The 12,592-nt window shown below is 32.7% G+C and overlaps 1 protein-coding gene across 2 annotated transcripts; it reads left to right on the top strand.

Moving 5' to 3' along the window:
- Positions 1-5,211: 5,211 nt before the first annotated feature.
- On the top strand, positions 5,212-12,037 carry LOC139998491 (bestrophin-4). 2 transcript variants are annotated; one of them, XM_072023068.1, is made up of 12 exons: positions 5,212-5,524; positions 5,639-5,923; positions 8,047-8,191; positions 8,332-8,611; positions 8,862-8,996; positions 9,064-9,230; positions 9,694-9,851; positions 9,991-10,221; positions 10,289-10,369; positions 10,478-10,629; positions 10,720-10,854; positions 11,140-12,037. In XM_072023068.1, the coding sequence occupies exons 4-12, from the start codon at positions 8,433-8,435 to the stop codon at positions 11,945-11,947; spliced, it is 2,046 nt and encodes a 681-aa protein (XP_071879169.1). In that variant the 5' UTR covers positions 5,212-5,524; positions 5,639-5,923; positions 8,047-8,191; positions 8,332-8,432; the 3' UTR covers positions 11,948-12,037. The 2 variants fall into 2 exon arrangements, with proteins under 2 accessions (XP_071879169.1, XP_071879167.1); XM_072023066.1 differs by lacking the exons at positions 5,212-5,524; positions 5,639-5,923 and having other exon boundaries at positions 7,824-8,191.
- Positions 12,038-12,592: the final 555 nt, after the last annotated feature.

Genomic DNA, 12,592 nt, shown 5'->3' with positions numbered 1-12,592 from the left:
GCCAGCAGAATAAGTGAAAATTGAGTAGTAGTAAAGAAGTAGTATGTATTGTAATGTAGCGAAACATGCGTCAACGGAAGATTTGAATCGGGAGAGACTCAATTTATTGCACTTTGGAATACCAACGTTGTTTGCTAGGTCCAAAGGTAAACGAACTCTGGACAAAATATTACTGCCGTTATTTGTAATCGTCAACCGGAATTACATTTGAACTTTTTATAATAACACCTGTCGATATAAATGGACGAACGTGCTCTCTAGGACAGTCATATAGTCGAATAGTTAGTCGAATGGCGAGTCGAATAGTTGAACTGTTAGAGAGTTGAATAATAGCATTGAGCGCGCAACGATTGCGACCGGTATACACTATCTCTGGGCTTGTACTTAAAGTGGTTTTAATATAATTGACTATTACAATATTATCACTCATCTCTTTATTAAACAAACCAACACGTGTAATAAACCACCTCAGAAATTTATTAATTAGGATCTCAAGGTATTGAAAAGACTTGTAGTATACCTGATTTTACTATAATCGTAATTTGTATTTATTGTGATGTGATTGTATCTAGATATGTATATGCACGAGAGGGTATAGATCGTTATTAAAACATAGTGTACAAGTCAGTACTACCCATTTGCAATAATGTATCCTTCTTACGCAATGTTATATGTTATTATTAATTCTGTTGTGTCTCGTGCCCTTTTACATATTTATCAGGTCTGTAAGTATGAAACCGGAATTTGTCTATAGATGGCCCTGGCTGATAATGTAGTTATCACTAAACTGCGTCATTGATGCCAAAAGTCTTTGTTGACATCTCACAAACATTTTCGACTCAGAACAATACAAGTTTCATACAACAGCATAGTTTGTAATAGCGTTGAACATGTCGAATTTTGTGCCTGGAAACTACGATTTGCGGACAGCATTGATTTTCTGTTACCATTTGAAGAAAACTGCTACAGAATCGCATCGAATGCTTGTCGAAGCTCACGGTGAGCATGCTCTTGGTAAATCACAGTGCTTTGAGTGGTTTAAAAAATTCAGAAGTGGCAATTTTGACGCGAGGAACGAAGAACGTGGAAGACCACCGAAAATGTTTCGAGACAGAGAATTGCAAGCATCGTTGGATGAAGATGACGCTCAAACGCAACAACAACTCGCTGATCAATTAAACGTGACGCGAGAAGCCGTCTCCATACGTGTGAAAGCCATGGGAAAGATCCAGAAGGTGGGAAAATGGGTTCCACATGAACCGAATGAAGACAGCAGGAAAACCGAAAAACTACTTGCGAAATGCTGCTCGCCAGATACAAAAGAAAGTCATTTCTCCACCGAATTGCGACTGGCGATGAAAAGCGGATATATTTTGAGAATCCTAAGCGTAAAAGATCATGGGTAGCTCCAGGCGAACCACCGACATCGACTACAAGACCAAATCGCTATGGACGGAAGACAATGCTCTGTGTTTGGTGGGATCAGAAGGGTATGATCTATTATGAGCTGTTAAAACCTGACGAAACCGTTAATACTGAGCGCTACCGACAACAAATGATCGATTTGAATCAAGCTTTGCGTGAAAAACGACCAGAATATCAAAAAAGGCAACACAAAGTAATTTTGCTTCATGATAATGCACCACATACAGCATACAGAAAAACTGGTCGAGGAAACGATTGAAGCGTTCAGTTGGGAAATACTTTCGCACGCGGCTTACTCACCAGACTTGGCTCCGTCCGATTACTATTTATTTGCATCGATGGGACACGCACTTTCTGACCAGCACTTCACTTCTTACGAAAATGTACGAAAATGGCTCGATGACTGGTTTGCCTCAAAAGAGCGACAATTTTTTTTGGCGTGGCATCCACCAGTTGCCAGACAGGTGGGAAAAATGTATAGCTAGCGATGGGCAATACTTCGAATAAAATATTTTTAATCATTTTCATACAATAAACGTGTATTTTCTATACAAAAATTCCGGTTTCATATTTACATACCTGGTAAAACATTAACACTATTCCTCGGGCAAGATGGCCGCCAGATGTCTAAACATCTTTAGTGCATATCCTCAATAATCCTAAGGACCTATCATAAATTTTAGCATTTTTTACATTTAAGTTCCTTAAAAGACCATTCAAGTATGTTTTAAGTTGAAGCGGTTCTTAGAATTATTGTTCATCAGGGAAAGTACGGGAAATCTGGTTTTTCTCGCGTATGATGCCTTCCGTTAGCAACTTTCTTTCGGAGGTGGCTAGCACCCTTCCTTACCCACCAACCTTTTGTCTTAGCCAATTAGCAGCGATGATCGTTGCCCTCACTTTCCTAACGAAAATTGTCATCAACGAATCCGCTTATCCCGTGTTCTTAGGCAAACCTATCTCTAATTTTCCTCCGCGGCATCATCGTCACCAAACTTAACTTGCTTTGCGTTTTGCGATGAGTTACCATCTTAACTTGTATCGTTGGAATAAAAAGTGTATTATTAACTCAGTGTTATAATCCACTAAGCATCCCTATTATCTTAATTGAAATAGCGGATCTACTGAATTGTGGCGTCGATTATCAAATCGTAACGGGAATTTACAACACTCGGAGACGCGCTTCCTCACGATCGCGTTTCCCTACGAAACGATCGAACAAATTCTAATGTAATATCCAATTTATCAAAAGAAATAGGGCACGACATGTAACCACGTTCTATTTGATTTTCAACTAATTTTATTAATTATGTCTTCGTAGAAATTTATAACACTGAATTGAAATTCATTAGGACAAAAATAAAATTTAAAGATGATTCTGTCAAGTTAATACATGACACGTTATAGCTATTTTCCAAATATGTTTCAATAAAAATATAATGAAAGTTGTTAATTATTGTACGTCAATCGTATGTGAACTGAAATAATTATATTTCAATGTTGATCCGATCACCAGCGAAATCAAACCATACGACTTACCAATTACTACGCGTGAATGGATGACGAGACTTGGTTGCCTTCTATTTCGTCGCATTTATTTTCTGAAATTTATCAATACAATTTGATTTCTTTGCTTTCAGCGGATATGAACAGTTACATCATATCCACAAACCATCCATAATCACACTTTGCATTCGAACTGATTTTATATTAAGTAGTGTAGAAAATTTAAGTACTGTATTTAAAATTAAAAAGTAGGAATAAATAGGAATAAAGTAGCGTTTTGAAGAATTAAAACATTTCGTCAATAATAGACATAATAAAATAAAACATTAACTTTAATTGTTTCGAATTGATGGTATAATTGTTAGAAATTAACAGTAAATTGTTATATATTAGTGGCTTAAATATTACAAATTAATAGCTTAAATGTCATAAATTAATAGTAAATTGTTACAAATTAATTGTTTAAATGTTGCAATTTAATAGCTTAAATGTTATAAATTAAAATAGATTAAATGTTAAATCAAAAGTTTAAATGCTACAAATTAATGGTGAATTGTTACAAATTAATAGTTTAAACGTTATAAATTAATATTATAGTTTAAATGTTATGAATTAATGTTTTAAATGTCATAGTTTAATAACTTAAATGTTGTAAATTAATAGTAAATTGTAACAAATTAATAGTTCAAGTATTAGAAATTAATGGCAAAGTGTTACAAATGAATAGTATAAATTAATGGCTTAAATTTTACATATTAATGTTTTAAATATCATAAATTTATATTTTAAATGATATAAATTAATAGTTTAAATGTTATTAATTAATAACTTAAAAGTTGTAAAAATAATTGGAGATATTTTACATTTTGAATTTTTCTAACTCACTACACAATGTTTTATATCGATATATTAGTAAATTTTCTTAACTTAATATTCCAAGCATACACCGTTCTTCAACAATTATGTTTATTATTAAATATACATATAAATCTGATATTTTCACATAAATATTTATATTTTAATTCTGTTTCTAACATAAGACTATGTTAATATGTTGTTTCAGATCAATTATTAATTTAATTACCTACGTTATTTTATTTAATAACTTTTGTAATTTGTATTTAATATCCGGTAAAATTCCGTCTATTTGAATCTGTCGTCTGATGAATACTTAGTATGCGTATCCTTACTATTTGCGATTTCTCGTTCATATAAGAACAGTGGATGTTCAGATAAATGAATTCAATGAGCAGAAGTTTATTTAGTCGATTATTAACTAAAATTTTGTTAGAAGGAACGAAACACGTTCGAACAGATATAATAAATTAGAATCGTCGCAACGTAATAAACTGTAGGAGACGAAAGAGAAACATTGGTCTTTTCGACGTCGGTATTTCAGATAATGTCACATCTATCCTGTCTTTAGTCGATAGTGCTACCGACGAGATACAGACGAAGTAAAAACGAAATCGATCATAAGGACATCGGATAACTTGGAAAACGTGGAACAGGAAGAAAAAGAATTGCACGTCTATTCTATACTTTGTCTGTCTTTCAATTCAATCGTTAAAATAGAGATCGTCTATAATAGAATTTGAATATAATTCCTATATTTGTCATAACAAATGGCAGAAAGCGCGAGAAAGACTGATTTTTTCGAGGTCGGTATTTCAGAACGCGATATAGCAAATCCCTCATAGTGTCAGGTCAAATGAGATCGATCCTGTATTTAATCAATGGTTCCATATGCACAATGTCACAAATATCTATTCTGTATTTAATCAACGATACAGGAAATTATTAATTCATTAAAATAATTTAATAATTCAGTGGAAGGAATAATTTTATTCCACTTATGTACGTGTGCTAGAGCTGCCAAAGGAACATCATTTCATAAAATTTCCTACTCGTGAAAACGTACTTCCTTTCCTTTCTTATCCTCTCCTCATCCATATAAAGAATATATTAAGAATTCAATGCGTAAAGAGTCGATTAATTCATTTCAAACGTGATAACTTAAATAAAAATAAAACCCATTCAAATAATTGTCAATATTTGACGAAACATTTTTATGCAACTTAATTAAAGTATTTCAATGGTCTTTCAAAACACCAAACACTATATCGAATTATAATAAACTTTGTCAATGATAGTTAGGAATTCGCAATACTCAGAGCTTGACATTCGACCCTTTTAGATTTGGGTACCTGCCATCGGATCAGAATTGACCAGCTTCAATGTTAACATTCGCAATGACGATGCGGATTTTCTTAGCGAATCAGTTTAGCGCTAACTACTAGCCTTGGATGCATGCCTGATCTAACAGTCGGGCAAGTATTGTTTATATTAGAGGTGTCTTTTTGATCCAAAGTCTCTTTTCTTCAAAATAATAACATGATAGACTAAATCGTATTCTATAATATAAATATTAAATTGTATGTTATATATGTTGGTGTAAAATTATTTAAAATCATTAATTAAGCAAATAAATACTTTAAATGCTTATTAAATACTCGTGTGCAGTTGGTAAATCGATATAACACATGTACGGTGAACTCGTTCATTGAGTGTATTCGTTCGATATGATTAAAAAGTGAGTTTACATTTCTCATACGATAGGTGCATGGATACAACTCAAAACTTGACTCCAGAAAGATTAAAGTATGAAAAATAGATCTGTTATATTTTCTGTATCCGAGTGTTACAGGCAACAATTGGTTTAATACATTTTATGCAATAACAAAACAAGTATACAACATTAACACCGATAAACGATTACTTGTTAAAGGGAGAGATTGAAAATTGATTTTCATGAGTTGGAAAAATTAATGGTCACATATCAGCGATGGTAAATTGAATCGAAGTTTCTCTAGTAATTACCTTAATTAAAACGTGGAATTTGTTTCGTTTGACGTGTTCACAAGTAACGTGTAACAAATTTCGATTTATCAATTGGCAAAACGCTTTTTTACATACATTGGACCCGTTCGAGGTAAGATATATTTAATGTTAATGCATTTTATGCGTAAAGTGGCAGACAATGGTAAAAGTTTAATGGTAATTTTTAATATTTTAACATTGCACTTTAAACATTACACATTAGCATGTATTATAATATACTATATCTTTAATTATCGCAGTTATATAAAATTATTTGTCAGTCATAAAAATGTTTTTACAACGAATAACGCTATTCCATATTTTTATAACGGTATAAAAGATAAATTTTTATATTAATACTTATTTAGAGGCTTAAATAATAAAGTTAGTTCCAAGAGTTATGTCGATTAACATATTCACAATTTTCCATAAATTTTCTTCAAGTACTTTCTGGTACTTGTTTCATCCGACACTGCGATCTCTAGTATATTTTCGTCATATGCTTATTTTCGAGTTCTATCTTCGTAAAGTTCATTGATTAGATTTCTTCACAGTATCTTGAATTTTTATTAAATTTACAGAGAATAAAATACGCTTCGAATTAGTTTTATTATTTAGATTTGGATTAGTTTTAATCTATTTCGATTAAAGATTAGTTTCAATATATTTCTATTATTTAATCTATTACGTTAAAATTTGAACGAAAACGTATGGTAGTTCGACCAATGTCGCATGCTTCTTTCGAACATAGATATTTTTAGACCGCTCCCTCGAGGTGCAACGAGCGACCGTCGGACAGTCTGTTAGACACAATGCTGACGCTTCGCGCACATGTCAAACAGCACAAAACTTGCAGACGAAATGAAATGTTTTCGTTATCATATCGATGACTGACTCACCACTGAAATAATTCGGTTAAACAAACGGTGATCATAAATCACATGCGCGAATAGTTGCTCCAATTGTTTTCCTTTTTCTTCTTTTTATTAAATAATCACTAGAAGACTACATTATTTTTTTAATTTAACAGTTAATTTAATTAACAGATAATTATATAAAAATTAATTTTTATATATCATTTAGTATGGTCATAATGTAGATCTATTCTAAGTATAAACTAAGATTTATATATGTTGTTTGTAAATGTTTTTCAAGGCAAACGGGGAAAGCGTTTAAAGCGGGGAATGGAAATCTGGAGGATTTTATTTCAGCACATGACATAAAACAAATTCGAATAACTAAGATAACAAAAATAAAATTTTGCAATAAAATTTATCTACAATGCATTCATTCTGATAGTTAGTAAGTAAAATGAATCTCTGTCTAGGTCCTGCGTCTTTTGGTTGTGTTTAAAAAAATATGAACTTAAATCAACATCTAATTGTAGAATAAAATAAAATATCAAAATAGACTGCAAAACTGAAATAAAATAGCTGAATGATTCTACTGTCGCTTAATATTCGAGTAATTTTCCTGTTGAATGAAACGTCTAATAGAATAAAGACGTCGTCATAGTAAACTGTCATGTTTATTTAAATTATTTAAAGAAAATCCATTGCTCTCGTTTTCTCACTACTACTCTCATTCATCAATTTTATCCATTTATAGAATCTACGCCCGAGATAGTATATAAACTTGGTCGTATTTTACAAAGTTAATCCGAGAACAACTTCCGTTAGCAATTTGTCAGTACTACAGTAATACCTAATCTAAGAGTACAATTGCGGCATACTGAGAAGGCTTGTATAAATTGTATATTTACTCAGATGGCGGTTATACCGATGACCAAAGTTATATTTAACAGCATCGCTGCATACTGGCGCAAATGCCAAAACTACTCAGCATTATTTACAGTGCATAAAACAAACAGTTTAGACACCTCTCAACGTTTGTACAGTTTCTTCCTCTTTCTTCTATCAACGTCCTTATGCGATATCCAGTTTGCATTAAAATCAAACAGCATTATTAATGTTATAGCAAAGTAAATTAAATATTTTTAAATCTTATTTAAACAGAGTATTTAATAAAATGCTCTGTTTAGTGAAACTTCCATTAGAATTAATAATCGAATATTAACTTCTTAAATCGAAAAGAATTATTAAACTTGCCAATTTAGTCAAGCAAATATTTAAAGCTTTTAATTCGTATTTTTACAAATGATGATAATGAAATATTCTGTTAAGCGGAATTTATTCTATTTACACATTAATCTACATGTTTCTTATCTATTCGCAGTGATCCAGAATGGATTTCATATCAATAATTCTTCCACCAAAAGAAGATTGTAGAAAGATTATCAATTGAGAAATTATTATAAAAGTCTTATTGTAAACGAGGAGAATGTTTTACTCCATTATACGTTTGTTCCATAACGTCTGAGGTATTTACCTGTCTAAGAATAATAATGCAACAAATTTCACCGAATTCTATTCGTATACATTAACTACGTTAAATATGGTTGTTTAACGTATGGCTAATTATCGTATGGTTACGATAATTGTTGGTAATTTTTATTGATAGATTGATGGATAGATGGAAGTAACAATGAAAAGAAAGAAATTACTATTGCTACGACAAGCTTACTTCCGTTACGAAACTGGTAAATAGCAAATGAAAAAAGGATGACAGTCTCGTACCAGTATCAAGTGGCAAACTCTACCAGAGGTGGATTCACCAGGCTTCTTTTTATGTGGAGAGGATCACTGTATAAGCTCATCTATAGAGAATTACTTTTATTCCTGATACTCTTTGCAGCAATCTCTAGTATTTACCGTCATATACTCAGTATCAAACTGAAAAGGTTCGCAATTCAATTTTTAATATTATTTCCATTAAATAGCGATCGGATGTAACGCTCTATAACTTTTATTTATATATAATTAATATTTGTAACAGTTACATTTTTATATTTAAGGGAGAAATTACACGTGTATATATGTATAACAATAGGACACACACACACACACACACACACACACACGCACATATATATATAATAAATAAATAATTGATGTAACAATTAATTATTAAATATATTGTTTCATTTCTAGAGAATTCGAAAAGATTGTCATTTATTGCGATAATTTTATTAATTTAATTCCATTAAGTTTCGTTCTTGGATTCTACGTGTCTTACGTTGCTCAAAGATGGTGGCAACAATATCAAGCGATACCTTGGCCTGATAAGTAAGTGTGGAGAATAAATATTCAATGGAACAATAAAACGTTTAATATCGATAATTGTTATTAATAGGGTAATGCATTTAATTGCTTTGTACGTTACTGGAAACGACGAATACGCTCGTACGCTTCGAAGAGCTCTGATGCGCTACTTGAATCTTTCCCTAATACTTGTTTTACGTTCGATCAGTTCGGCAGTGAAAAAACGATTCCCAACGCTCGATCACGTCGTTGATTCTGGTAAAGTTTTCTTTTAACGTGAACGTACTAATTTTAACCCGCATTATGCATTCCCACGAAAGCGTATTGTATACGTTACTCACTCCGAAGAAAGACTAACAAGGCACAAACCATGATGAAATGGAATTACGAAAACTGATAACAGAAAATCTTTACGAACGGGAGTCAAAATCCTAATCATTGAATTTGGATTAGAAGCTTATTCTAACAAAGGTGAATCCGTTTTTCGGTTGATTACTTGTACATATACATATGTGTGCATTTCTTTGCAATTATTTAAAAATTATTTCCATAATAGAAGGTTATAATATTACACGATGTTTGGAAATAATATATTTCTTGTTAATACGTAGGAGTCCAGTAAATTACAGCAGTTCTTTCAAATAAAATCGGCTTTTAGTATCAGTGGTGATATTAATATAATGGATATTACACGAATAATACAATAAACATCTGATTGCAGGTTTTATGACAGCGTTTGAATTGGATTTATTTTTGGCAGTACCAAGTTTAGAATTCAACACTTATTGGATCCCTTGCACGTGGTTTATCAACCTTCTGAAAGAAGCGCGTCATAATCACAGAATTCCCGATCCTCAGGGATTAAAATTAATTATGGAGGTATGATATCATGTCGCAGCATCAAGTTGCGATTGCAAAAAGAATTTACAATTTACTTGATACAACTCGTATCAACGAATTAAATATTTCGAAAACTCTAATTTGTTACCATGCTATTAAAAGATAATAATCGCTACAGGAATTCTGCGAATTTCGTACAAAATGTGGCCTTTTATGGAGCTACGATTGGATATCAATTCCGTTAGTTTACACGCAAGTAGTGACATTAGCGACGTACAGTTTCTTTGCCGTGGCTTTAATAGCTCGTCAGTACATCGATGGTAAAGAGAAACAATTCCAGCTGCAGATTGACATTTACGTACCTGTTTTTACTCTGCTACAATTTTTCTTTTTCATGGGCTTGTTAAAGGTACTTACAACCTTTCCTATAACGAGAAAGATAATAAATTGTCAAAACAATAATTATACTTCGATAGGTAGCGGAACAATTAATTAATCCTTTTGGCGATGACGACGAAGATTTCGAATTGAATTGGATAATTGATCGGCATACAAAAGTAATTAAAATTCTTTATATATCGATGTCTAAGAGTTATTTTACAAATATCGTCTGAAATATTTTCGAATCGTACAGTTTTAGTTTTCCCATTTATTTTATATATCAGGTATCATACCTTGGAGTAGATACCCTTATGAATCGTTGTCCACCATTGGTCAAAGATATTTACTATGACGCTGAAAATCTAATTTTACCATACACTGAAGCAGCGGCTGCTTACAAAAAGAAAACTTATCGCGGTAGTGTGGCACACATGACGTTAGTATCCTTAAAAGCTTTTAATTAATATATAGAAATTATTACGAGAGGAGGTAGTTTCAAAATCGATGTTCATCTTTTGACGTTTAGAGTTCCCGAGGAAAAGCAAACTATGTTTCTACCAGATGTTATAGAAGAAGACGAAGAGGATGTAAAACCGTCACATCACACATCAACGATGAGTTTAGCTACTCATCCTAATGACAGCCCACCGTGTGAAAGGCGGTAAGATTATGATGTATAATGTATACGCGTAATTTCTTTACTTATGCTCCATATTCTTTTTAAGTATTATTCAAGCAATTGTTTTTATTAAATAATATAAGAATTCTTAATTAAAACTAACATTCAATGAAATTATATACATATCAAGTTTAACACGTATAACAAAGGAATTTTAGAACCCAAATTTCAGGAACGAATAATTAATACAATAATTTGTGTTGCGAAATCGTGCGAAAATGTAGTTAATGAAATGAAGTTTTGTTAAGTTAAACTCGTTTGTTTCAGCCAGATCAGCCCGCGCCCTGAAACACCTACGAAAATTGATCAAACTTGTCCTGAGACAATTTTACAGTTTGATATTCAGGAACCATCGGTTCACACCGACCAAATAGAACAAAGAGCGAAAAATATAACAGACACTATAAAGAAATTTTCATCTTTAGGAAAGTATTCGTTGCCACGAATTGATTCAAACCGAAAGCCATTTTTCACAATAACAAAAAGCCCTAAGTTGGTTATACAACCTTGGCCGAGTACGTCCAATTTATCAATACCTTCGAGACAAATCATAGACACACCTTGCGTCTACACGGATAATCAAAATCCATGGAGAGACTATAGTCCAAAAGTTGCACTACCATACTCGTTTGATGTTGGTGGTTCGGAACATTCCCCGGAAGAGGAAGGGCAATACGACTTCGAAAGTGTACATCCATCAGACGATACTGCTATAAATCCAAGTGACAGTCCTCATTCAGATACATGCCAATTACAGTGCCAACATCACGGTACTTCTTATTTAACGCTGCCAGAAACACCTTTGTCAATCCCGTCGAAAGCAACGATACCGAAAAACAGAAGCCCCAAGTTTCTTGTAAGAAGACATAAATCAATGGGGACAGGTAGAAAGAAAGGTATTCAATGGAAACAGATCGTGAAAACTACTAAGAAAAATACACCAGATGATATGCCGAAAACCGAACGAAGCTTATCTCGTTCGAGGGGCTCACCAGATTTTAAATTAAAAGAAACATCACCAAATACAAACAAAGACGATATATCTGATACAGATGCTTCGGGCGAAGAAGGATGAGTCTAAAGATTATAATTACACATCTATGTGATAACTATTAAAGAATATAAAATAACGCATTATATAAAAGTATTCATCAGTATAAAATGGCATATTGTTTCTTCATTTGGTGGCGCATACACCGCACATCAGTCTATTTACCCTATATCAACACTAATCCTAGTCAGTTACGATGTAATTGCAGTTTTACATATCGTGGCTGAAATATTCAAATCAACGAATCGCCGCTGCAATTTGAGATATATAAACACTTCGATGCGCGCCGCACTCACATTCTTGTGGCACATACAGCACACATCAACCGATTTAATCTATATCAACACTGGGCCTTGTCAAATCCTACGAACTTGCAGTTTTGCATATTGAAGCTGAAATATTTAAATAAACGTATCTCCGCTGGTATCGGAGATATGTAGGCACTTCGATGCGTATTATACTGCTGATTTGCTACCGCATACACCGCATATCAGTCAGTTTATCCTATACCTATACTGGTCACCGATAAATCATATATTATTGTAATTTTGCATGTTGAAGATAAAATATTCGAATAAATATATCTCCGCTGCTATTGGATATATGTGGACAGTTCGATGCGCGTTATACTCCTCATTTCCTGTCGCATACAGAGCACATCAGTCGGTT

Source organism: Bombus fervidus, chromosome 3 (assembly GCF_041682495.2).
Source record: "Bombus fervidus isolate BK054 chromosome 3, iyBomFerv1, whole genome shotgun sequence".
Lineage (NCBI taxonomy): Eukaryota > Metazoa > Arthropoda > Insecta > Hymenoptera > Apidae > Bombus > Bombus fervidus.
Note: the sequence above shows the minus strand (reverse complement) of the source record. Positions and strands in the feature narration are given on the sequence as shown.

What these genes read in the sequence shown, in the direction of transcription:
- LOC139998491 (XM_072023068.1), top strand. Translation starts at nt 8,433, where the DNA reads ATGACAGTCTCGTACCAGTATCAAGTGGCAAACTCTACCAGAGGTGGA. An exon ending in GATTAAAATTAATTATGGAG is followed by an intron (nt 9,852 to 9,990) that starts GTATGATATCAT and finishes TAATCGCTACAG; the next exon opens with GAATTCTGCGAATTTCGTAC. An exon ending in AGCCCACCGTGTGAAAGGCG is followed by an intron (nt 10,855 to 11,139) that starts GTAAGATTATGA and finishes CGTTTGTTTCAG; the next exon opens with CCAGATCAGCCCGCGCCCTG.